The sequence below is a fragment of the Somniosus microcephalus genome, chromosome 12 (genome assembly GCF_052327205.1).
Source record: "Somniosus microcephalus isolate GS21.2 chromosome 12, FLI_Smic_1.0, whole genome shotgun sequence".
NCBI classification, from domain to species: Eukaryota; Metazoa; Chordata; class Chondrichthyes; order Squaliformes; family Somniosidae; genus Somniosus; species Somniosus microcephalus.
In genome coordinates this window covers 46,570,880-46,598,458 of record NC_140998.1, presented here as the reverse complement: position 1 = coordinate 46,598,458, position 27,579 = coordinate 46,570,880, and the positions used below count along the sequence as shown (strand labels likewise).

The 27,579-nt window shown below is 43.8% G+C and overlaps 2 protein-coding genes across 4 annotated transcripts in view; one reads left to right on the top strand and one right to left on the bottom strand.

Annotated features, from left to right (window-relative positions):
• unc79 (unc-79 homolog, NALCN channel complex subunit) overlaps window positions 1–25,241 on the top strand; it is a 237,315-nt gene extending 212,074 nt beyond the window's left edge. For all 3 annotated transcript variants that reach the window (XM_086002784.1, XM_086002785.1, XM_086002783.1), the window contains 6 exons: window positions 2,380–2,555; window positions 2,898–3,081; window positions 12,845–13,042; window positions 17,208–17,285; window positions 22,206–22,247; window positions 22,366–25,241. In XM_086002784.1, coding sequence (XP_085858910.1) covers window positions 2,380–2,555; window positions 2,898–3,081; window positions 12,845–13,042; window positions 17,208–17,285; window positions 22,206–22,247; window positions 22,366–22,566 — 879 coding nt within the window. In that variant the 3' untranslated portion in view covers window positions 22,567–25,241. The remainder of the gene's footprint in view (window positions 1–2,379; window positions 2,556–2,897; window positions 3,082–12,844; window positions 13,043–17,207; window positions 17,286–22,205; window positions 22,248–22,365) is intronic.
• prima1 (proline rich membrane anchor 1) overlaps window positions 17,691–27,579 on the bottom strand; it is a 243,588-nt gene continuing 233,699 nt past the window's right edge. Inside the window, exon 4 of the mRNA XM_086002787.1 lies at window positions 17,691–18,290. Coding sequence (XP_085858913.1) covers window positions 18,251–18,290 — 40 coding nt within the window. The 3' untranslated portion in view covers window positions 17,691–18,250. The remainder of the gene's footprint in view (window positions 18,291–27,579) is intronic.

Genomic DNA, 27,579 nt, shown 5'->3' with positions numbered 1-27,579 from the left:
CAAATATGAAAAAAGACTTGAAAAATTAAGTATTTTTTCATTAGAACAATAGAGATTATGGCCTGGATTTTAGCCTGGAGGTGAGTTCTGTGTGGGGGATGGCTGTTGTGAGGTTGGGAAACCCAGAAAAAGGAGTTTCCCGAATGTCCTGCAGAACTTAACAGCAGGGCCCCTTTAAGTGGGGTTCCTGCCTACAGGCACCCTGATTGACAGGCTGGAGGCCTTTTGGGCGGGAAGTCTGCTTCGCAAGGTGGAAGCCTACGAGAGCAGGTCGGTGTATTGGGGAGAGAGATCGTGGGGGGGGCGTCAGGATTGCGGGACGGGGGTCCTGATCGCAGAGGGGGCCGAATGATGTTCGGGGGGTGTCCGGTGAGGGGGCGGTGGGGGAGGGGGTCGGAAAGGTCCGATGGTGGTCGGGGGTGGGGGAGGGTGGGGGTCGAATGGTGTTCGGGGTTGTCCGATGGTGGTTGGGGGGGGGGGGGGAGGGAGGGGGTCGAATGGTGGTCGGAAAGGTCCGATGGTGGTGGGGGAGGGAGGGGGTCGGATGGTGGTCGGAAAGGTCCGATGGTGGTGGGGGAGGGAGGGGGTCGGAAAGGTCCGATGGTGGTGGGGGAGGGAGGGGGTCGGATGGTGGTCGGAAAGGTCCGATAGTGTTGGGGGAGGGGGTTGGACGGTGGTCGGAAAGGTCCAATGGTGGTCGGGGGTGGGGTCCGATGGTGGTCGGGGTTGTGGGGGGTGGGGTGGAAGGAGGGGTGGAGGGAGGGGGTCGAATGGTGTTCGGGGTTGTCCGATGGTGGTTGGGGAGGAGGGGGAGGGAGGGGGTCGGATGGTGGTCGGAAAGGTCCAATGGTGGTCGGGGGTGGGGTCCGATGGTGGTTGTGGGGGAGGGGGTCGGATGGTGGTCGGAAAGGTCCAGTGGTGGTCGGAGGTGGGGTCCGATGGTGGTTGGGGGAGAGGGGGGAGGGAGGGGGTCGGATGGTGGTCGGAAAGGTCCAATGGTGGTCAGGGGTGGGGTCCGATGGTGGCTGGGGGTGGAGGGAGGGGGTCGAATGGTGTTCGGGGTTGTCCGATGGTGGTTGGGGGGGGAGGGAGGGGGTCGGATGGTGGTCGGAAAGGTCCAATGGTGGTCGGGGGTGGGGTCCGATGGTGGTCGGGGTGGTGGGGGTGGAGGGAGGGGGTCGAATGGTGTTCAGGGTTGTCCGATGGTGGTTGGGGGTAGGGTCCGATGGTGGTTGGGGGGGAGGGGGGAGGGAGGGAGGGGGTCGGATGGTGGTCGGAAAGGTCCAGTGGTGGTCGGGGGTGGGGTCCGATGGTGGTCGGGGTTGTGGGGGGGGTCCAATGATTGGGGGGAACAGACAGATCACGGAGTGGGGTTACTGGGTAGCTTGTTGGGCCCGTAGGAAACACTCCTGCTCCTCCTGGCCCACAAGCAGTGCTGCAAAGGCACTTACCTTACTGATTCAGCTCTTCTCGCCTGCTTTCAGCTGCTGAGCTTCCGAGGCCCGGGAAACCCGGCCGCCTGTAGTTAAAACTGGAATCACTGTTAAAATGAAGGCAAGCAGCCTCATTATAATATTTAAATGACCAACCCGCTTCCCATGAGCAGATTGGTCGTCCGGCCTCTGTTAAAACTGGAAGTGGGCGGGTTCGGTTCCTAGTCCAGATTTTTTGCAATTTAACTTCTGACATGACCCCAAACCCACCCATTTTTTGGAGTTAAGATTCAGCCCTATGAGTCAATATAGAAGTCTTCAAAATGTTGAAAGGATGAAGCAGGATAGATAGAAGCAGACTGTTTCCAGTAGTTGTGGGGCTAAGAACAAGGGGTTGTTCTTAGATACAAGACTAAATATAAGAGATTTAGAACAAAGGGCAAAAGTAAGTTATTTATACACAGAGTTGTGAGGCTGTTGAATTCACTTAGTTAGTGGTTGAAGCAGAAACTATGTCAACATTTAAGATTAGATTGAATAGGCAGATGAAGCAAAAGGGATATGGGAACAGGATGAGTCTACAGCACAAAGGTTCCTAATTTAACTCGAAATGTACCTGTCTAAAGACAAGGTGGGGGAGATTGAGAGTGTGTGGAATGGCCAGTTTAACCATGGTGGGAATTGATTGGGTATGGGAGGGAAACTCACCTAATCTCTTCTCCATACCGTATGAAATATTCACAACAGCAGACTATTCAATCCCAGGCATCACGGGTGAGCCGCAAAACCACAAACAGAGTTTTAAGAGAATGTGAATTCTGGCTGATTCCTGCACCTGCACCCCACCTCCCCCCACCCAACGCTGTAGTCCAGGAGTGTTGAGAACAGTAACTGCATGTTTAAATATTTGTGACCTAATATAAATTGCAATAACTTTGCTTTCCAGGGTCACATGAAGACTTGCTCTCAGCCTTTGCATGAAGATACATTTGGTGGGCACCTTAAAGTAGGATTAGCGCAGATAGCAGCAATGGAAATTACCAGAGGAAATCATCGTGATAATAAAGCTGTTGTTCGCTTCTTGCCATGGTTGTATCATCCTCCCTCTGCCATGCAACAAGGGTAACGTGGTGACTGTAGCAATATGTTATCGAATAAATCTATACTTTGTTTCTAGAAGTCAAAGCTACCGTTTTTTTTACAAGTAAAATAATGTAGTTTATGGCATTTAAATTGTGTTACCACAGTGTTCTAAAAATTACTTTATGTTTATTAAGATTTTTTTTAACTAAACAAACTGAAATAATACATTTATTGAAACAAGTAGCAAAATCTAGAAAGATATATTATAGAAAGCAATCAGTGACTTTATTAATAAATATGAATCAGTCTGTGCAACTGTCTAATTGTGCAATCGTGATTAATTTTTTTTCTTTTCTTTTCCTTCCCCCCCAAACATTATAGTCCAAAAGAATTTATTGAGTGTGTTTCCCATGTTCGTCTTTTGTCGTGGCTGCTACTGGGGTCTCTTAGCCATAGTGTTGTATGTTCAGGATCCACTTCATGCACGCCTATTCCCTTGGATGCTGGTTCACATGTTGCAGATCATCTTATAGTTATCTTGATTGGATTTCCTGAACAATCCAAGGTAATGTGAACGTTTCACAAATTACAGTCTGAACGCTGAGCACCTAGAGAATGCCGTTCAATGGTTTTTAAACTGCAAGCTCTGCATTATATGACTACGTAAAAATGTCGGGGACATTTTAGTTCATCCATTTGGAGAGAGTTGGGTCAATGGATGAGGCAGAAAGGTGTCAGTGGCTTACATGTGAAAGATAACCCTTTGCTTCTGGATGATAATTGCCAACAGGTTGCATGTAAATGGGTAAAGATGAAGGGGCCGAGGATGAAGCTATGGGGTACACCACAGGTGACTCTGAGGGCATGGGAGAAGAAGCAATTGAAGGTGATGATAATGTTTATGATGAGACAAGTTGGAATGGAACTATGAGAGAGATGTGCTGTGGAGGTGGACTGAGGAAGAGAGTTGTTTGAGGAAGATGGAACGGTTGATGGTGTTAAAGGTAGCAGAAAGATTAAGGAGCATGAGGAAGAACAGCGACTCACGGTCACATTCATAAAGGATATTGTTGGTCAGTGGTATGGACCAGGCAGTAGCTTGATTACAGGAGTTCAGTGTTACGGGCTGGGCAGATGCTTGATTGCCAGGCTAAAAGTGAGAGTGTAATTGCAAAACTCTGATGCATTCCAGCTGGAGATGCAGTGTTGCTTAGAATAGCTGGGTTAAGAACACATATATTTTGAGGAGGGCAGTGAATGCAAAAGTTTTGAAGGACTTGGTGACCATGCTGGAGGATGATGCTGTCAGCAAGTATAGAACTGAAAAGGGGAAGTTGGGTAGATGGGAACAAGAGGAGGTTAAGGGATCGTGTATAAATTTTGAGTGTGTGTAGGGTGGAGATAGAGAAGAAACTACAGAATTAGGGTAAATGGAAGTGTTGAATGAGAAGAGGGCAGGCGGAGGACTCAGAGGCATCAGAGTAGATGCCCTTGATTGTGGATGTGATGAAGTTCATGAATTGGTGTCTGAGGTGAGAATAGAAGGTGCAGTGGGAGATGGTCTGAGGAAACAGTTGGCAGTGGAGACCAAGAGCTTGGAATTGTTCCTGCTCTTCAGGATGTTCATAGAGTAGTACGAGGACATGGCCATAGAAAGTGAGAGATGATAGCACTTAAGGTGGATGACCCATGTTTGGCAATGGATAGTCAGGCCAGTCACTCATCAATTCCTCTCAAATTTATAGCCTGTGGATTTCAAGCCACAGAAGTTTCAATGCCATCCTGTGGGCCAGAGTCAGGGGGACATTGGAGTGTTAGAAGGCATATGTGAGGGAGTTTTGGGCTTAGTTTTCTTAGGGCTGAAAAGCGATTGTGCAGTAGTTTGAGGCAGGCAAGTATGGAGTGATTGAAGAGAGGCCTGTTGGTGACAGAGACATCAAAGGTCTCAATATTACTTCTTATGATGTGTTTGAGGGACTGGTGTGTATTGTGGGTATGAATCATAGAAACATAGAGATAGGAACAGGAGTAGGCCATTCGGCCCTTCGAGCCTGCTCCGCCATTCAATGAGATCATGGCTGATCTTCGTCTGAGATCATAGCTGATCTTACCAGTTCAGTACCCCGTCCCCGCCTTTTCTCCGTAACCCTTAATCCCCTTAGCCTTCAGAAATATATCCAATTCTCTCTTGAAAATATTTATTGAATTAGCCTTCACAGCCCTCTGTGGCAGGGAATTCCACAGGCTCACCACTCTTTGAGTGAAGAAATTCTTCCTCATCTCTGTTTTAAATGATTTGCCTGCTATTTTTAGACTGTGGCCCCTGGTTCTGTGCTCCCCGGCCATTGGAAACATTCTCTCTGAATTCAGCCTGTCCAGGCCTGCCATAATTTTATATGTTTCGATGAGATCCCCTCTCAATCTTCTAAACTCCAGTGAGTACAAGCCCAAACTATTTAATCTCTCTTCGTAGGTCATTCCCGCCATTCCAGGTATCAGCCTGGTGAATCGCCGTTGCACTCTTTCCATGACAAGAACATCCTTCCGCAGATGGGGCGACCAAAACTGTACACAATACTCCAGATGCGGTCTCACCAGCACCTTGTACAGCTGTAGTAAGGTATCCCTATTCCTATACTCGAACCCCCTTGATATGAAGGCCAACATACCATTTGCCTTCTTAATCGCCTGTTGCACCTGCATGCTCTCCTTCAGTGACTGGTGCACAAGAACACCCAGGTCCCTCTGCACTTCCCCATCTCCCAATCTATTGCCATTTAGATAATAATCTACCCTCCTGTTTTTACCCCCAAAGTGGATAACCTCGCATTTATCCACATTATAGTGCATCTGCCACGTATCCGCCCATTCCCCCAACCTGTCCAAATCGCACTGTAGCCTCCTGACATCCTCATCAGAGCCCACCCCTCCTCCTAGTTTAGTGTCGTCAGCGAATTTGGAAATATTGCATCCAATTCCCTGATCCAGATCATTTATATATATTGTGAACAGCTGGGGTCCCAGGACAGATCCTTGCGGCACCCCGCTGGTCACTGCCTGCCACTCTGAAAACGAGCCGTTTATTCCAACTCTCTGTTTTCTATCCGCCAGCCAGTTCTCTATCCACGTTAATACTTTGCCCCCAATCCCATGAGCCTTAATTTTGCATGATAATCTTTTGTGTGGAACCTTATCGAAGGCTTTCTGGAAGTCAAGGTACACCACATCCACTGGCTCTCCCCCATCTATTTTACCAGTTACTTCCTCAAAAAATTCCAGCAGATTAGTCAAACACGATTTACCCTTTGTAAATCCATGTTGACTCTGTCCGATCCTTTCCCCATTTGTCAAGTGCTCCGCTATTTTATCCTTAATAATGGACTCTAGCATTTTGCCCACAACCGATGTAAGGCTTACTGGTCTATAATTCCCTGCTTTCTCTCTACCCCCCTTTTTAAATATTGGGGTAACATTAGCTACCCTCCAATCCACGGGTACTGTTCCCGAGTCAATGGAGTTCCGGAAGATGATCCTTAGAGCATCTGCTATCTCCAGGGCCACCTCCTTAAGTACCCTAGGATGTAGTTTATCAGGCCCCGGGGATTTGTCGGCCTTCAGTCCCCTCAACTTACCCAACACCATATCCCTAGAGATACTAATTTCTGTCAGCTCCTCCCTCTCATTAGTCCCTATGTTTGCCGATATTCCTGGGAGGTTATTTGTGTCCTCCTTTGTGAATACAGAACCAAAGTATGAGTTTAATTGGTCTGCCATTTCCTTATTCTCCATTATATATTCTCCCGAATCGGACTGCAAGGGACCGACTTGGGATTTTACCAGTCTTTTCCTCCTGATATACCGATAAAAGCTTTTGCAGTCTGTCTTTATGTTTGCTGCAAGTTTACTTTCGTATTCTATTTTCCCCTTCCTGATTAATCCCTTTGTCCTCTTTTGCTGTATCCTGTACTGCCCCCAATCTTCCGGTCTGGTGCTTTTTTTTGCCAGTTGATATGCCCTTTTTTTTGATTTTATGCTGTCCCTAATTTCCCTCGTTATCCACGGTTGAGTCACCTTTTTAGGTTTATTTTTATGCCAAACCGGTATAAACATGTTCTGGAATTCTTCCATTCTATCTTTGAATGCTTGCCATTGTCTATCCACTGTCAATCCCCCCAGAAACACCACCCAATCAATCTTACCCAATTCCCGTCTCATACCCTCGTAATTCCCTTTATTTAAGTTCTGGACCTTAGTCTCTGATTCAATTTCCTCACTCTCCATCTCGACTGAGAGCTCGATCATATTATGATCGCTCTGACCCAAGGGGCCTCGTACAAGAAGATTGCTGATAAGTCCCTTCTCATTGCACAATACCCAGTCTAAAATGGCCTGATCTCGAGTCGGCTCCTCGACATATTGGTCCAGATAACCGTCCCGAAAACATTCCAGGAATTCCTCCTCCTCAGAATTTTTACTAATTTGGGTAGTCCAATCAATATGTAAATTAAAGTCACCCATGATGACAGCTGTGCTCTTATCGCACGCTTGTCTAATTTCCCTTTTTATGCCTTCCCTCACCTCCATATTACTATTTGGAGGCCTATATATCACACCCACTAACGTTTTCCTCCCCTTGCTATTTCTCATTTCTACCCATACAGATTCCGTTTCATCCGAGTTAATATCCTTCCTTTCCATTGCATTAATCCCCTCCTTTACCAGCAATGCTACCCCACCTCCCCTACCTTTTTGCCGATCCTTCCTAAATATTGTATATCCCTGGATGTTAAGTTCCCAGCCTTGCCCACCCTGCAGCCACGTTTCTGTAATCCCAATCAAATCATACTTGTTTACCTCTATTTCCACAACTAATTCATCCACCTTGTTCCTAATGCTTCTAGCATTAAGATACAAAGCCCTTCAGGCTTGCTTTTTTCACACTCTCATTATGAATTAGTTTGGCCCTTTGTGTTTCTCTCCTTTGCTTATTGCTTCTCACCTTTCTACCATCTATTTCTGACTTCATATGACTTCCCTCTTTTCCACTACCTAGGTTCCCATCCCCCTGCCAAATTAGTTTAAATCCTCCCGAACCGCCCTAGAAAATATTACCCCGAGGACATCGGCTCCCTCACAGTTCAGGTGTAGACCGTCCCCTTGGTACAGGTCACTCCTCCCCAAGAACTGGTTCCAATGCCTCAAGAATTTAAATCCCTCTCCCTTGCACCACTGCTCAAGCCACGTATTTAGCTTATCTATCTTACTCTCTCTAAACTTATTAGCTCGTGGCACTGGTAGCAATCCAGAGATTACTACCTTTGAGGTCCTACTTTTCAATTTAGCTCCTAACTCCCTAAATTCAGCTTGTAGGACCTCCTCCCTCTTTTTACCTACATCGTTGGTACCTACATGTACCACGACAACTGGCTGATCCCCCTCCCCCTTCAGAATGCTCTGCACCCGCTCCGAGACATCCTTGACCCTTGCACCAGGGAGGCAACATACCATCTTGGAGTCTCGGTCTCGGCCACAGAAACTCCTATCTATCCCCCTTACAATTGAATCCCCTATCACTATAGCCCTATCCCTCTTTTTCCCGCCCTTCTGTGCAGCAGAGCCAGTCATGGTGCCCTGAACCTGGCTGCTGGTGCCTTCCCCTGATAAGTCATCTCCCCCAACAGTACCCAAAACGGTAAACCTGTTTTGGAGGGAGATGACCGCAGGTGACTCCTGCACTACCTTCCTGCCTTTACCCTGCCTTTTGGTCACCCATTTACTGTCTGAGCTAGCCTTTACCTGCGGTGTGACCAACTCACTGAATGTGCTATCCACAACATCCTCAGCATCGCGTATGCTCCAGAGTGAGTCCATTCGCAGCTCCAGCGCTGCCATGCGGTCCGCTAGGAGCTGCAGCTGGACACACTTCCTGCACACATAGTTGTCAGGGACAGTGTCCCTGATTTCCCACATGGCACAGGAGGAGCATGACACGGGTCCGAGCTGCCCTTCCATGACTTAACCCTTACAATACCCTTTTATTTACTACGATTTAGCTTAATTATTGAATTCTACTTAGAATAAGTTTGTGAAAGTACTCACCAACCAGTCACCTACCTGTTTTCTGGTGTTGTATTTTCACTGCCGCCTCCTGTCCTGGAACCTTTTCCACCTAGGTTAGGCTCCTGAAATAAAATAAATTGAACCTACCTTTTCAACTTCCCCTAACCCCTAAAAGGTTAGAGGAGGTGGAAGGGTGGGAGACACTACACTGTAGTGTTTCGGGTTTAGCAACAGCTCCACCTATATAAGAGTTACTGGCCTCCTGCTCTCCCGACTGCACCAGCTGTGAAAGAAAAAGCCCGCGAAAGGTGAGCTTTTAAACTCACCAGTTACTGGCCTCCTGCTCTCCCGACTGCCCCAGCTGTGAAAGAAAAAGCCCCCGAAAGGTGAGCTTTTAAACTCACCAGTTACTGGCCTCCTGCTCTCCCGACTGCACCAGCTGTGAAAGAAAAAGCCCGCGAAAGGTGAGCTTTTAAACTCACCAGTTACTGGCCTCCTGCTCTCCCGACTGCCCCAGCTGTGAAAGAAAAAGCCCCCGAAAGGTGAGCTTTTAAACTCACCAGTTACTGGCCTCCTGCTCTCCCGACTGCACCAGCTGTGAAAGAAAAAGCCCGCGAAAGGTGAGCTTTTAAACTCACCAGTTACTGGCCTCCTGCTCTCCCGACTGCCCCAGCTGTGAAAGAAAAAGCCCCCGAAAGGTGAGCTTTTAAACTCACCAGTTACTGGCCTCCTGCTCTCCCGACTGCACCAGCTGTGAAAGAAAAAGCCCGCGAAAGGTGAGCTTTTAAACTCACCAGTTACTGGCCTCCTGCTCTCCCGACTGCCCCAGCTGTGAAAGAAAAAGCCCCCGAAAGGTGAGCTTTTAAACTCACCAGTTACTGGCCTCCTGCTCTCCCGACTGCACCAGCTGTGAAAGAATCAATGTAGAGGGTGAGATTGAGGGAGGTGACAAGTCATCTGTTGTGGGGGAGGGTGAGTAAGATGGAGGTTGAAATTATTGAGGATAAGCAATCTTTCAGTTCAGAAACTGAAGGTAGACAGGAGGAAGGAGAATCAGTAAGGAATGCATCTGGGGGATCAGTCAATGAGGAGGACCTTAAAAGAGGGGTAGAAAAAAGTGATATGTTCAACTGAGGCGAAAGAGCTGGAGGACTAGAAGGATGGACCAAGGTGGAATTTGGAAATGAGTGCTATGCCACGCCTTGGCATTTATGACGAAGGATGGAACATGAAGCTGGGGAGTGGCCTCAGTGAGTCGCCATCAGTGAACCAGATTTTGATGAAATCAAGGATGTCAATATGCTCCTCTAGGATGAGGTCATGGATGCAGAGGGAGTTACTCATCAGAAAGCAGACATTTTGTAGCGCAGTGCAGAGGGAGAGAATGGCCAGAGGCTCACTTGGGAGGAGGTTGGGGAGATTCATTGGGAGATAGGGGCGGAGGATGGAGATCAACTCCAGATATATATTGTGACAAATTGTGGTAAAGTGGAATAAGGCAGTTAAAATGGCTGCTGGGATGCTGTCAAGAACCATGATGGGAATGATGATGGATGCCCAGGTTGATGATTCCCCTAATCCTCTGGAATTCATCTTTTTTCAGGAGTTTATTCTCCCACCTTATCCCTGTTCCATAGTCATGGCTAATATATCCAAATCCAATGTATAAAGCTTAGCATTTATCAGTGTTAATCATCACTCACCAGTTCTCTGCTTAGAGATACATTTACCAAACCCTCTTGAATAATAATTGTTTTTTCAACCTATTGGTTTTCCCAGAAAATGTCCTTGAATGACTTGGATATCTTACTTCATACCTAGTCTGAGTGAATAATGCAGTGGACCCTGGACAGATCTGCGCCACTTCTATAGTCACTTGTTACAAAAAAAATCCCATTAACAACCAGTGTGTACTGCCTATCTTTTAACCTCTTATACCTAACTTGCTACAACATTCTAATGCTACTTACTATTATTTTCAGTAGGACTCTCCTATGAAAGGCACCCATTCAAAACAGAAAGAGAGTTGCCTTTATATCACTGCCTCAGAAATGTATCAAACTGCTTCACATGCAAGGAGTTCCTTTGAAGAGTAGGAACTGTTATGTAGGCAAACATGGCAGCCATTTAGCAAATGGCAAGTTCCTGCAAATAGCAATGAAATGAATGACCATTTAATCCGTTTTTGGCAACATTAGTAGGATTAATGTAGGATAGGATACTGGAAGAACTCTTTGCTTTTCTTTGAAGAGTGGCATGGAACGTTTAACATCCACCTGTAACAGGTAGATGGGGCTCCAGTGTAATGTATTGCGTGAAAGACGGATTCAGGGGCCTTTTGAAAATGTCAACTTTGTTTCTGTTCTCTCATTAACCACACTTTTTTTAATGCAGTAGATTAATCAGACATCACCTTTCCTTCCTAATGCCTTTTATGATTTTGATTGTTATGAATACAGTCAGTTGTACCACTTCAGATGATTTCCAAAGTTAAGGTGACTGGCCTTTAGTTTCCAGGAATGTCCTTTTGCCAGTTTTTGAAGAAAGGTATCAGTTTCGGTCCCTTCTAGTTCTTAAGTAGCTCCTTGCTACCTTAGCAACCTACTAAAGATCTTCTCTAGCACACTCTCAGCATCCTTCTCCACTCTGCAGCAGAAACGTGTACTTTTTGTAGTTGGACTCTTTGAAAGTGATTTTTTATTTACTACTGGCCTCTTCATCTCACTTGCTTTGCAGTATTTCTTTAAATAAAATGGGGAGAATGTGTGCATTCCTTTCTAATAAAATATTGTAGTTGAATAGAAATAAGAAAAATGAATAGAGTAAATAAAAAGAAAATGTTTCTGATGGCCGAAGCGTCGATAACCAGAGGGCACAGATTTAAGGTGATTGGCAAAAGAACCTGAGTCAACATGAGGAAAAACTATTTCATGCAATGAATAGTTAGGATTTGGAATGCACTGCCTGGTAGGGTGGTGGATACAGATTCAATAGTAGCCTTCAGAAGGAAATTAGATAAATACTTGAAGGAGAAAAAATTGTGGGTATATGGGGAAAAAGCAGGGGAGTGGGACTAACTGGATGCCTCTTCGAAAGAAGCGACGCAGACTCGATGGGCCGAATGGACTCCTTCAGTGCTGTACTATTCAATGGACCGAAATTTGCGGTCGGAGGCATACCTCCGGAGAACAGCTCCGACCCGAAAAAGAAACCCGAAAGTACCTGCTGGCTAACCAGGCTTCGGGTCCTGGGCCTCCAGGCATACGCCTGCGTAAAGGCCCACGGATCCCAGGGCGCAAGCGGTTTGGAAGCGTGGGCCAGGCCAAGCAATTAGAAAGGAGGATTCCATATAAGCTTATGAGAAATCTCCAAATAAATAAGTAATTAACACAATTCTAATAAAAATTAATTTTCCCATGTTCAAAATGAATTAAAAGTCCCTTTAATTAAGCATTTAAAATAAAAGTTTAGTTTTTTGAAAAATAATTGTAAATATTTTAATCCGGGCCAAAATTTGCATGAAACTAATTTTAAAGGTTTTTGTATGTTTTAATCATTTAAAAAAAAAATTATTGAACATTTATTTTAGCCCTACATTTATTTTAACCCTGCTTTTACCAGGCGTAAGGGTTTTGTGGGCCTTGACAGATCGCAGGCTCCAGGTTTCCGCGCGTGCGCCAGTGCGTGCAGAAACCCGGAACTTGTGGGGCCATTCTGAGGGCTTACGACGGCGTTTGTCATCGGCCCCGCAAAATCCGGGTCATATGATTCTATCAACAACCTGATTTATGATACCTTAAGCATGGCATCATCATTCATAAAATAAATACATTGACAGGAAAAGCATTGAGTTGAAATAAATCTCGATGACTTCTTGCTTCGGGCGCAGTACATTTTCTTGATGCAAACTATAAAATGGCTATAGATTTAAGTATTATCTCATATTTCTATATATCTGTGTTAGAGCATATTACAGTGCAATAGTATCAGATATCTCATGGAATCAGTTAAGCTTTCTAATGCACTAATTAATTTTTCCATCAGTCTTTTGTGTTTGTGTAAATGTTTATAATCACAGCATGCAAAGTTATAATTATAAAATTTTTATTCATTTTATATTTGACTTCTGCGCACTGGAAGGATGTGATGTTTAAAATGAGAGCACTGCGACCTGAACTCTAGAATTACCTGTCCAGTACCAGTAATGTGCAAGATGATGTATAGATTTAACTACAATAAATCAACGATTTTTGCTTTCTGTTTTATAGACATCTGTATTGCACATGTGCTCCCTCTTCCATGCATTCATATTTGCCCAGCTTTGGACAGTCTACTGTGAACAAGCAGCTTCTTCTCCTACACTACAGAGCCAGAATGAGTTTGTCTCCACGGCCATTCTGACTGCCCTTGAATTCTGGAGTCGAGTGACACCTAGTATTTTGCAGCTGATGGTTCATAACAAAGTGGTGAGTAGTAATCAGAATATTTTCACCCATTCCTCTTTCTCCAGGTTACAGAAGCATTCATGAAGATTACTTTATTAGCGTATGACTATACCTAGATAATCTAAATCCAATCAAATATGTGGAATAAAAACAGAAAATGCTGGAAATACTCAGCAGGTCAGGCAGCATCCGTGAAGCGAGAAACAGCGGAAGTTTTCCCTTTGAAATGAGTGCGGGTTTGTGAGCGGGCGGGCTGTTAAAAGCACGGAAATTGACAGCGCGTCGGGAACCCACCTTCATCCCGCCGACTTCCGCCTTTTTACTCGGGCACGTTTCTCAGCTCGGGAGAGGCGGGCGACCTCATTGAAGTATTTAAAAAGTCGTTAACAGACCAATATGATGCTTTTTAACGTGAGGTTTCAGCTTTTACTGCTTATGCATGGGATTCATGGGCTCTTGAAACTTGCCTGTCAAAGCAAGGCGAGAGGTGAGAGGCCATTGTGTGAGTTGGGCAATTGACAGTTGAAATAATCACATAAATACACCTCACACCTGCTTCCTTGCCTAAGGGATAGGCTCTTGCTGACATCATTGGTGCAGGGAATTTGCTTTCAGGAGTTTCAGTGATTTCTGCAAACTCGGAAGCCACTCTCACTACATTGGAGGATTGTGCCTCTGATCTTCATTTTACCTGGCATTTATCAGATCAGCATGGGTGCCGCTTATGCCGTTTCACCTTGGACCTCCAATCTGGACCAAGATGAGCCCCAGCACCAACAACACCAGCAGCAGCAGCCTTCTCCTCACCGACCTGCTGCTCCACAGGAGAGAGGGGATGAGCACAGCGTGCTCCTCGCTGGAGGCGATATTTCCAACACAAGGTATGTAGGCAGAGGATCAGCTTCCTGGACATGACTGAACAGCAGTGTCTCGGGAGGCTCAGGCTGTTGCGTCAGGTCATGGCAGACATTTGTAACCTGCTGCCAGGTGGACCTGGTGGACATGCCATACCAGTGGAGGTTAAAGTCACCAACACCCTCAACTTTTTCACCTCAGACTCCTTCCAGGGATCTGCAGCAGACATTTGCAGGATCTCGCAGTCGGCCGCCCACAGATGCATCACCCAGGTCACCGATGCCATGTTTCACAAGTCAAGCACTTATGTACACTTTGCCACTGAGGCCAGTGTTACTGAGCGTGCGCTCGGCTTTGCGGTTCTGGCTGACTTCCCACAGTTGCAGGGCGTCATCGATTGCACTCATGACCATCAAGGCACCCCCAGATCACCCAGGAGTGTTCCTGAACCAGAGGGGCTTCCACTCCCTCAATGTGCAGCTCGTCTGCAACCACAATAAGACCATCATGCAGGTGTGTGCCAGATTCCCTGGGAGCTGTCATGACTCATCCTGCGCCAGTCCACCCTCCCTCAACTCTTCGCACTTCCGAACAGACTTACCGGCTGGCTGCTGGGAGACGAGGGCTATCCACTGAAGACGTGGCTGATGACACCCTTGAGGAGGCCAAGCACTGAGGCAGAGGAGCGCTATAATCAAAGCCACATAATGACGAGATGTGTCATAGAGCAAGTAGTCGGGATGCTGAATATGCGCTTCAGATGCCTGGACAGATCTGGAGGAGCGCTTTAGTACGCACCAGCCGGGGTCTCCAGAAGGATCGTTGTACGCTGTGCACTGCACAACATAGTGCAGCAGCGAGGATTGGAGCTGCTGCAGGAACAAGGCGCAGAGCGCACAGCCTCCTCGGAGCAGGATGAGGAGGAGGAGTAGCTGGAACATGGAGGAGGAGATGGTACCAGCAGCGGCACACATTGTGGCATGATTTAATTAGGTTGCACCATTACACCCATATGGCACCCAGATGCTGAAACAGGCAGACTGCTCACTTCCCTGCTGCGACTGCTTAGACACTTTTGGCGGATGTCCTCTGGGTTCTGGAGCCTGTGAGGGCTCCGCCAAAGACTGCTCCTCCTGCAACTATTCAGTAGCAAACTCAACCACCAGGGGATCCAAGGCAGCATGTGGGGTTTTGACTGAGGGGGAGGCAATGGGGGTGAAGTGGGAGCACTTTGAGAAGTGCCCTCACTTTTCCATGTCCCCTCTCACCACCATCCCTCTCATGGACCACCCGCGCTTCCCTGCTAACAAGGAGCTGGAGAGTACCTTGCTGCACATCAGTGGGGCGGTGAACGCCCAAGTGTAGGTTTGTATCCCTCCTGGATATGACTGCAATAAGAGTCTGCAAGCTGTTGTTCACAGCAAGCATGTTCTCGTTTGATTGGCGCGTTTGCTTCTCCATGCAGGTGGCCATCCTTTCGATGGAAGAGCACATCGTCACCATCGCCTGCGAGATGGTGCTGCTCATGTTGGAGATAGATTCCTCCATTCTCCCTACAGTCCTGCACATCGCGGCTGGAAAAGCTGCCAGAGCCTCCCGCATTTGTTGCTGCTCCTCCAAGATCATTCTCCTTGTCGACGGCCCCTGAGGCTCAGCATCTGCGTCCAGCTGAGCTGGGAGTCTCCTGCGCCCTCCGACGGGGACTCTCCACTGCTGTCCCTGTCAACACCATCCGCTCTTGCTCACTTGTGATGTGTGAAACACCAGGTGACAACAGGACCAACCGAGGTGTGCATATCTGCGCTGGTGCTGGGTGCACATGGGTCAGGTGACGGTGCACCCTCCGAGACTGCAGCTTCCTCTGAGGAGTCGTCTTCTTCCTCTGGCTGGACCGTGTAGGGGTTGGGGGGAGGCACTTGATGGACCTGTAGGAGAGTAAAGACAATAATTACCATTATGCACATGATCATATTTCACTGGCTGCTGACATCAAGCCACCATGAGTGACTGCTGTATGCCATGTGGCTGTATGATATTTAATTCTGTCACCAGGTTGCTGGGAGGTCCCCCTCTCTCCAGCTCCCACCGCTAGCAGCTCTGCAACGCTGCTTATTTCCAGCGCCGCCGCCTCCTCTGCTGGTGTCAGTGTACTGTAAATTGGAGGGCCACCTCCGGTTCTCTGTCTCTCCCTGTTCTGCGCGCTCTTCTCCTGCAAGGAAGGAAAGAAGAGAAGTTTGAGTGAGAGTGATGGAATGAGTGTAGGGGATGGATGGGCTACATCTGTAGAGGGTGACTATGAGGGAGTGGCGTGACATTGCCAAATGACGACCTCCTGTGGTGTTACTTTCTATGATTCTATGATTGCATTAGGCTGAGGGTGAGTGTCAGTGGTGGATAGTCAGATGGGGATGTGAGTAGGTGCATAGAGAGTGAGGGATGGGTGCACCTGCAAGGTAGGTTGGTGTGAGGAGTGACGTGCAGGAGTAGGCTTGGGAAGGTAGTTGATGGGGTTGGGGTGACACTCACACCAGGATGTAGTTGAATGTGGCATTGCAATCACCTTTCCTGACCTCATGAGGTCATTAAATTGCTTCCTACACTGGATCCAGGAGCGGCTCACAAAACCTCTGCTGCTCACTTCCTGGGTGTTCTCCAGCCATGCCGTCTTTGTTGTAATGGCTGGCCTTTTCCTGCCGTCACCAGGGAAGAGGACCTCCTTGCGTGCTCTCACTCCCTGGAGCAGGATTTCCAAGGAGCAATCGGAAAACCTTCTGGCACTGAGCCTCCATCCTTGGTTATAGATGCTTGAACCTTCACAGTCAAACTCTTGGAACTATATAACAACAGGCATCTCTCACAACAACCTCAGAACCACCTCCAACAACCTTCAACTCTGATGTGTGTAAGACTGTTTAAATAGGTGAGTCATCCATGACGTCATCAGACCCGCTCCATTTAATTGTCCAGGAAACCAATTGATGTAGTTAAGTTAAACACACACTGCAGAGCCGCTGATGGAATGCTCGGGTTACGCGGCCCCTACGCACCCGACCTGATTCGAGGGTAAGAATTCACCCCAACGTTTTAGGCTGTTGACCTTTCATGAAAGGTCAATGACCTGAAATGTTAACTCTGTTTTTCTCTCTCCACAGATGCTGCCTGACCTGCTGAGTATTTCCAGCATTTTCTATTTTTATTCTAGATTTCCAGCATCCACAGTATTTTGTTTTTGTGCAAATATGTTGAATAATGCTATCAAAATGAACTTTTCAGACATTTTAGCTTTTATTCAAGCCTTTTTTCAAGTGAGGTTTCCTTCACTGTGTTGCAGATGGTAGAAATGGTTTGCCTGCATGTTATCAACTTGATGGAAGCTCTACAGGAATGCAATTCAACCATCTTTGTGAAGGTGACTATATTTCTGTTATGTCTACTGGCAGATATCATGGCTTTCTTACATAGGTTTTGATATACCTGTGTTAACTATTTGGCACTCACTCCCCTTTTAACAGATAGACAAGATACATACATTTGCTCCACATCACAGAATTCTAGGATGTGACTTAGTTTTCCTAATGAGAATCGGATTTGTTGGAAAACATATACTCAAGTTATACTAATTTTGAAAACAAAAGTAAAAGATGTTTGATCCATTGCTGTATGAAACTAATGGCACTTATAAAATATTGGTCTTGAAACAATCATGTGTTCGGTTCAGTGCAATCAGTTTCATGAAGATGCTGCTTTGGGGAAAATACATTTCATGTTCAACATGTAAATTATGAAAATATCAAAATAATGGTTGTAGTCTAAAAATGAGCACCAGTTTTATTTTTTTAAAAAGTACTTATTTTTGTAATTTACTCAAATGTTAAGCATTTCAAATATTTTATGAGAAATATTCATTGCACCTTACACCGCAAAATACATTATGCATGTAGTTTTTAATAATTTTAACAAAGTAATGTGAAGTGTCCATTCTTTTTACTGTAGTACTATTTATTAATTGGATGGAATACAGCATTATTCATGTTAAAAATTGCAACTGGTGACTTGATGTGATTCCAGTTAATAACATAATTAAATACAGTATGCTGACTTTAATGTACTTCAACTTTAACTTAATATTGATGGATATGTTATTTTTATGTAATCTTTGAATTTTTTTTTGTTATGCTTGGAGTTTGGTAACCTTAATGCCTTGTGTTTATTTCATTTTAGAGATTTTCATGATTAAAAAACATTCAAGCAGACCCGTAAATTAGTAAACTGAAAGCTTAATCCATAGCACCAGATAACCTTGGATCCATAATGTAGGCAGTGCAGAATAATTGTAATTTCAGTCATAAATCAGACATCCTGTCGAGCTTCATATCATTGAAGGTGGAGTTCAGTCTCGTGAAGCTGTCCAACCCTAGCGGAAAGGAGTAAAAAATAAAATACAGTAGGCACATTTATCTTCTTATAGCCTAGTATAGATACAAACAGAATTATTGTATCATTTTACAGCAAGCCTATGGTCAATTAATTCTAAGTGTAATACAAAAGAACAAACTTGCATTTAGTTAGCATCCTATCACATCTTAATGACATCCAAAACACTTCACAGCCACTGGATTACTTTAAGAGCAGTCAATACAGAGGCAAACCTGGCAGCCATTTTGCGCACAGTAAGGTCCCATAAAACAGCAAATGAATGACCAAATAATCTCTCTTTGTGTTGGTTGAGACGAAAATGTTGGTCATGACACTGGGAGAACTTCCTGCTCTTTTTTTGAATACTGCTATGGGATCTCTTACATCTGTCTGAGCAGGCAGACTGGGCCTCCATTAACATCTCGTCTAAAAGACAGCACCTCCACTAATGCAACACTCACTCAGTATTGCACTGAAGTGTCAAGTCCATAATGGGGCTTGAACCCATAACCTCCTGACTTGGAGGTGGGAGTGCTACTGAGTGAGCCAAGCTGACACTGACGCAATAGAGAAAATGATGGGAATTTTTAAGCCTCATTTGATGACGAAATTCAAAGGTGTATATTATATATGTGGCATGTGTGATATATTATCAATATATAATATATGATCTCATGAGCCCCTCTAAAAACTAACCCTCCATCTCTTCTGCCTCTATATAAGTCTGAGTTGTGCTGATTGATTCACTAAGCAGTCTTGATACTGTGACCTGGGGAGGGATCTGAGACACACTGTGGTTTTGGGGAGGATAGGAAAAAAAAACTGCCCAGGTTAGAGTTCCAGTACTTCACTTCTTTTGGTACTCTTCTCAATAGAAACATAGATAAATAGGAGCAGGTGTAGGCCATTCAGCCCTTCGAGCCTGCTCTGCCATTTGATATGATCCTCTATCTCAATACCATATTCCCACTCTCTCCCCATACCCCTTGATGCTTTTTGTGTCTATCTCCTTCTTAAATATATTCAGTGACGTGGCCTCTACAGCCTTCTGTGGTAGAGAATTCCACAGGTTCACCACCCTCTGAGTGAAGACATTTCTCCTTATCTCAGTCCTAAATGTCCTACCCCATATCCTGAAACTGTGTAGACCCCCAGCCAGGGGAAACATCCTCCCTGCATCCAGTCTGTCTAGCCCTGTCAGAATTTTATACGTTTCAATGAGATCCCCTCTCATTCTTCTAAACGCTAGTGAATACAGTCCTAGTCGACCCAATCTCTCCTCATACGGCAGTCCTACCATCCCAGGAATCAGTCTGGTGAACCTTCGCTGCACTCCCTCTATGGCAAGTATATCCTTTCTTAGGTAAGGAGACCAAAACTGCACACAGTACTCCAGGTGTGGTCTCACCAAGGCCCTGTATAACTGTAGTAAGACATCCTTGCTCCTGTACTCACATCCTCTTGCAGTGAAGGCCAACATACCATTTGCCTTCCTAACTGATTGCTGCACCTGTACAAGGACATCCAGGTCCCTCTGTACATCAACATTTCCCAATCTACCACCATTTAAATAATACTCTGTCTTTCTGTTTTTCCTACCGAAGTGGATAACTTCACATTTATCCACGTTATACTGCATCTGGCATGTATTTGCCCACTCACTCAACTTGTCTAAATCACCTTGAAGCCTCTGCATCCTCCTCACAACTCACAATCCCACCTAGTTTTGTGTCATCAGCAAACTTGGAAATATTACATTTGGTTCCCTCATCCAAATCATTGATATATATTGTGAATAGCTGGGGCCCAAGCACTGATCCCTGCGGTACCCCACTAGTCACCGCCTGCCACCCCGAAAAAGACCCATCTCTGTTTCCTGTCTGTTAACCAATTTTCAATCCATGCCAGTATATTACCACCAATCCCATGTGCTTTAATTTTGCACACTAACCTCTTATGTGGGACTTTATCAAAAGCCTTCTGAAAATCCAAATACACCACAGCCACTGGTTCTCCCTTATCTATACCAGTTACATCCTCAAAAAATTCCAGTAGGTTTGTCAAACACGATTTCCCTTTTATAAATCCATGTTGACTTTGTCTAATCCTGTTGATATTTTCTAAGTGTCCTGTTATCACATCCTTTATAATAGTCTCTAGCATTTTCCCTACCACTGATGTTAGGCTAACCGGTATGTAGTTCCCTGTTTTCTCTCTCCCTCCTTTTTTAAATAATGGGGTTACATTTGCCACCCTCCAATCTGCAGGAACTGTTCCATAATCTATAGAATTTTGGAAGATGACAACCAATGCATCCAAGTTGGCTACCTCTTTTAGTACGCTGGGATGTAGATTATCAGGCCCCGGGGATTTATCAGCTTTCAGTCTCATTAATTTCTCCAGCACTATTTTTTAACTAATACTAATTTCCCTTAATTCCGCCTTCTCACTCGACCCTTGGTTCCCTAGCATTTCTGGGAAGTTATTTGTGTCCTCTTCCATGCAGACAGAACCAAAGTATTTGTTTAATTTCCTTGTTCCCCATTATAATTCTCCCGTTTCTGACTGTAAGGGACCTACATTTGTCTTCACTAATCTTTTTCTTTTACATACTTTTTACAAGTCTTCCTGTAGCTGCTCCTGGACTTCCATGAATCTCTCACAATGAATGGATGTCAGGAGGTGTGCAAGGCTGGCCTAGGCTCTATAATTTTGTCTCCCCATTTTGTGGGAAAACACCAAGGGCAGGATTTTCATTGGGCCGTGGAGGCGGGATTGGAGGCGTGCGGGGGGGGGGGGGGTTAAAATCCCGAAATCGGGGGGCACGAACCCATCCCGCGCCCAACCCGCCTCCATGCCAGTTTCAAAGGAGGCGGGTACCCAACCCGCACTGGGACCCGCCTCCCTGAGGCGGGAAGAGGATTAGTGCCAATTAACTGCCTGTTAACAGGTAGTTAACAGGCAGTTTTTAGCCTAATCCCTATTTTCATTGGTGAAATGTGGGATTCCCGACGGCTCCAAACCACGCCACGTTAGCGAAGCGGGCCGTCGGGATGAAGGGCTTGGAGGGGTCGAGATGTCCAGTGTTCAGGTGAGTGATGGGTGCATGAGTGCAGAGGTAAGTGTGTTTGGTGTGTGTAAAGTGTTTAAAGAAGTTTTACTTACATGTACTTACCTTTACAGCCTTCCTTCCTTCAGGTCTCGGGAGTCCCTCATCTCATCGGCACAGAAAGCAGAATGGCCGCGAGCTGTCAAAAGTTCCAGCATTCAGCTTTCTGTTCCGGAGAGATCTCTAAATCATCCTGAGAGGAAGGAGTACAGACTGTCAGTGTTTGACAGCTTCAAACAGCTGATATTTCATCTGTCAAAGGGTCTTGACAGATGAGATATCAATCTGTGATGTCACCTGTTGCCGGGTGGCCCTTAATTGGTCTGCTGAAGCCGCTGGGCAGGCTCAACAAGGTCAATCAAGTCAAAATTGCGTGGGTTGGCTAGAACTCGATGGAGGCGGGTCTACAACCCCAAAAGTTGTAGTCCCGCCTCCTCACTGAAAATCCAGCCCCATGCCTCTGCCTGTCACCTGCTCGTAGCAGTCTGATTAAGATGAGAATTGTTGGCATGAACCTATGTCTCACCGCTCTATGAGAAAGAAGATTGAAGCTCTAATGTACCTTGCTATCACACTATTTAGGCCTTCACTGTTAAATCCATCTAAACAACTTACACCTTAGAATCTGTGGAACCCTTAAGGTGCTCATCACAGATTGTAGTTAATAGAATTTCAACATCATTTATAGACTGATATAGCAGTGAGTATGGGAGGAAACTAATCTGCAATGACAAACAGTTTATAACATTTTGTTTAACTGTAGAAGAGCAGCTACAATTTATAACACTATTCTTCTTTAAACAGCTTATACCAATGTGGTTACCAATGATTCAGTCAAATTTAAAGGTTAGTGTGTTGTTTACTTCCAATAGTTAAAATATGGCTGCATGTTATTTTTACCTTTTTAATAATTATTATTACGACTAATTCACGTTTAATTTTCCACATGGCCTGTAATCAACAGCATCTATCAGCGGGTCTGCAACTGCGCCTTCAGTCAATCCAGAACAATGTCAACCATCATGTCTTGCAGTCATTCCAGGGGTCTGGACAGGTGAGCACAGGTTCATCAGTACTCCGTAAATGGCTGCAGTGCACTCAGTTCAAAATGGCTCAGGTGGAAATACAGTCATCAGAAGCTGCATCTCAATTTTATCCTCTTTAAATTTTCTTTCTCGTTTTAAGTACACTGGACTACACAGCAGCATCTCTCATTCAGTCCTTCTTTACAAGTATTGTAGAAGATTAATTAAAAAACTAGAATACTGTGTATAAATACTATAATGAAATTGGTTTTATTAGAGGAAGTGTTTCGTAATTTAATAAGAATATAATAGAATGATCACAATCTTATACATCATATGTGCTGCACACTGTATATGAGATGCCACAGCACTGCATATCCATTTATAAAAACGAAAATGTATTTTTTTTAAATGGCCTATTTTACATGCCAATGCGTTCCATGAGTTGCTTTAATTACTCGCAAATTCATCAGCATCCACATTACATCTTTTCACAATCATTTTGCTGTTGAAAATATAACTACTGATTGGATTACATATCTTTTTGGTTCTTTCAAATCATTTTTGCACTTTGCCAGTATCTACCAACACTGTATTGTAATATTGCCTACTGAATGCAATGCCAGTTCTAAGATTATGTCCTACTGCTATATTCTGTATTTGGAATATGTACAGCTGTACTGGAAAATGTGCTGTTCTTTTTTTGTCTTGACATTTGCTGAAACTACCTTTCTCTGTACACAAAATATCTAATTAGTGTCCCAATTCTGTCTCTGGGAATGTGCTAACTCCTACAAGTATCAAGTATGCGAAAAATTAATATGAAGGACATACTTTGCAATAATACTGAAAGAAAATTAGTTTACCAGTTTCACTGCTGGTATTCCACCAGGCTACTGATGCAAATAATACCTTTAGGTTAATGTTAACATTGTTGGAATTAGAATAGAAACTGATCTTTTTGGTATCTAGTAGATTGTATATACTTTCCTGTAAATTATCACTCAGATCATGAAATTAGATACATATTTTGTGGAAGATGAAAACACATTTTTGTAAACCAAAATAAATAGTCTGGTGCAAATTATAATAATTCTTTTTTTAATACTTCCATTTATTTATCTTCCTGACCCAGTATCCACTTTAACCATTCACCTCTGTCCTCAAGAAACGGCAGACTGGTGCTGAATATGTACATTTCAGTGCTTACGCTATACAAGCTATATTTGTTGTAAAACAAAAGGGATGAAGTGTCAGCTTTTCCACTTAGTTTGGAACTGACAAATTTTACTAATGTGGGAAACAAATTTTAGTACAAGGTACTTCTTGGGCTTGAACCCATGACTGTAGATTTGTTAATGGGCATAACAAGTGCTACACTACATTACTACCCAGACAGGAGACTTTTAAAGAAAACAGTGATAACAGTTGGAGTTAAGAGTGTACAGTACATACAAAATATGTAAATCCATTGTTGGCTCTTGGGGCATTTTTCTAATTTTGGTCAAAAAGGCTGCACTTGCAGATTTTTAAAAATTCAACTTGCCTTTAGATTCATGCAAAACATAAGTTAATTAATTGAAGCCTTTTTTTGGTATAAATGTACCAAATCAGTTAATCAAGTTAAATGTTATATCATTAATTTAACTGCAGGGTTAAACCACAGAGCTGTAAGTATACACTTGATGGCCTAGTAGGTAAATTATGTAGCATTGAGTCCTACTGACCAGGACGGCCCCAGGTTCAATCATTGGACTGTGTTGAGTTAGTCAACTCCAGTTGGGTGGCAAAGCCTTTGGCTTCAGTGCTCCAGGGAAAGGGAAGGAAAGATTTGGGCAGGGTCCTTGCTCCTGGTCACTTTACATTTTAAGGAAGCACTTCTTATAACAAGGTTCTTCAAATAAGATTTAGATTGATAGCAATAGTGACAATAGAGTAATAGTTCATGTTATTTTTGTTGCACTTCCTTGCTTTCGTAAGCCCTTTCCTGGTCAAGCTTTACATTGCTAATGAGTTCATAACTGATCCTATTACAGTAGTTGCATAGTATGCACTAATCCCTTCAGCGTTGTTAATGGCTCTTGTTTTAGTAAAATGTCCCATTTGCCTATGCTCCATTGTAATGTTCTTTTTCTATGCTTCACAAAGAGCATTAGAGAAATTGTCCAGTATATTTGGAAATTATTGGAATGCTAGTCAGCAATACTTGTGTGATTAACCTATAGAAACTTGCATTTGGTCTGTTATGGTACTTAAAGCACTTTTCCCCCAAAGATGTTTGGTTCGTTTTGCAATTATCAATACGGAACAGTCTGTCGCACACACAGGAAAAGTCGTAACTAGATTTTTATATTTAGGTCTACATATTCATAAGCGCATACATTTATTATTTCATTTCATTATCAGAAGCACAAGCTTACAGCACCCTCTAAAGTGGTGAAATAATAGAATTCCTAAGACTTGTGCACTGCTCCCTGCAAAAAAAGGACTGACATTTGGCTATTGTGTTGCAAAGTGGTTCACCTTGAATGCTTCTCTGAGAACATTCCATTATATTGCAATTAAAATGTTTGCCGGTAAACTTGAAGGTCACAATAACAGGAATTGACGGTAGAAAAATTTGCCTACAACTGTCACAAGAAAATGTTATTTTCGCCATACAAAACCAATTGAAATTACATTTTTCCTATCATTGTGTTAAACAAGGGATACCCAAAGTCATGTGTTGTCTTGGTTTAATTGGTTTTGCTTCTGAAAAATATTTTTTTCTCTCTGTCTCTTTCTGTTTTAAATAAAAGAAACACAATACATTTTACCTCAGTAAAGCTTTTGTATTTTGTCCTCTTATTGTTCAAAATTATTTGAAGGAAAGCTACTGAAAAGAAAATGCTAAGAAGTCAAGAAAAATATGACACTAATACAGCTGACCGAATAATACTGATGTATCCTGGGAAATAAGGTATACTGCACATGCGCAGACTGCACAGTCCAAATTCAGAGCTCTGGGCAAAAATATCAAGACCATGCTTTTGGAACAATATTTATCCCTCAATCAACATCACTAAAACAGATTATCTGGTCATTATCACATTGCTGTTTGTGGGAGCTTGCTGTGCGCAAATTGGCTGCCGCATTTCCCACATTACAACAGTGGCTACACTCCAAAACGTACTTCATTGGCGGTAAAGCGCTTTGAGACGTCTGGTGGTCGTGAAAGGCGCTACATAAATGCAAGTCTTTTCTTTCTATTAAAATACAATTGAAAGCATAAATGCAATCATGTTATCGTGAAATGTTATTTTTTATATTTTTGGAAATCAGAAATTTCCCCGCCCCACCTCCATTAAAACTGGAAGTGGGCGAGTTGGAGGCGGATTCAGGTCAGGATTACAATTTTTAACAATTTAACTACTCCCACGCTCCAAACCCACCCGTCTTTTCAGGATAAAATTCCCCCCTTTGAGTCCTAACATTGATAAAATGCTTCCTTTTCAAATGAACTGCATAATTAGAAAGGACAAGGTTGTCAGCTTTCAATGAGTGCCTTCACTGCACCTAGAACCCAATTAGCATTTTTTTTATACAGCAAGTGTATTTAGGTTTTCTCAGGTAAATGTTTCAGGAAAATTGAAGTTTAAATGCTATTCAAATTATTGTTTGCAACTTCTTAGTTTAAATAAATATTTTAAATAACCAAATAAATACCTAACACTGGAGAAAGGAACATTTGGAAAAGCATTTTTTCCACTCTAATTGTATACTGGTCAAAGGACAACACAAGTATAGGGCAGAAATTACATAAATGTTACAATTTTACATTTATCTCTTGCTGCTAATATTCACAATTCTCTTTTATAATTTAGTCGCACACAGTCTGGATGATTTTACTTTCTGTTGCATTCATTATTATTACATTTTCTATACACAGCAAATGTACAAGTTGGCTTGTCTCATGGATTGTAGGTACAGTCACTAAAAGCCAAGTGCCAATTTTTATTTTGTGAGGACACTGATGTTAAAGCCATAAAATGGTTACAATATGGTGTAGGAACAGAAACTACAATTCACAGAAACTCTGAGGTATAGTTAGTCTTTATTGACCACTTTACAAATGTCACAAAAGAGTCAAGCACCACTTATCAATTTTTTTAATTAATTATCCTCCATGTAGCATGGGTTAACTGAGGGGAAAGCATTAGAGATTCCCATGTGGTCTATCTTCACTTTTCTTGTCATCAGTCTTTATCACAATCCTCTTCTGAGTGACAAAAGTCTATCCTGTGGCAGCTTCATTTGCATTTTGGCCTTTGACTAGAGAAGTATTTCAGTTTATGAAAGCTATGAATGACATTTTGATTTATGCCAACCCTGGCTTTAACATCTTTGTTTCTCGTGCTTTCTGAGGCCTTGAATGTAAATTCTGCTAAAAGGAAGTCCAAGAGAAAGAGGTAACAGCACCTTCAAAGACCTCAACTGTCCAAAATAGCAAAGGTACTGAAAGTTTTTCATGACTATGTCAAGAATCATGGGTGGAAGATTTCCTTTTATGCAGCTTAAATAGCAAATACATTCCTAATATGTGATTTCAATAGCAAATAAAGTAAATCTTGCCAGTAGTGTTAAAAGTCTTTTGCTTTCCACTCTGAGTCCTATGAGAGAAAGTCAGCAGAGGAACTTAAGGAGGGAGAGAAATTAGGTTCAAATCATCAGCAAAAAATATTAATCTTTCTTGGAAGAAAAGAAAGTATGCATTTTGTAGGGTTCTCAAAATTCCCACATTCCCCAGAGTTATTAATAAAGGGACCCTGAAGGACGAAGGAACCCTAAACAAAATGGCTTCTGGACCTCGTGGCAGAAGCCTGCAAGATTGGAAAGCAGGGCCCTGCAAAAATGGCAGGTCAAATGACATGCCTGGGCCTGTGAGAGCTGAAGCCAGACAATAGATAATGCAGAATACGCATTCTTCATTTTTGAAACCAATCAATTCAGGAAAGACTTAATCTTGAACCCATTAAACCTTTGCATAAATAATCACTTACAGTTTAAACTGGCTGCCGAGCCAGGAAGATACCGATTCACATCATGAATAACAAACACCGAGACATTAAGGAGCATTTAACAACTGGGCAACCACCCAAAAAGCAGTTAAAGTG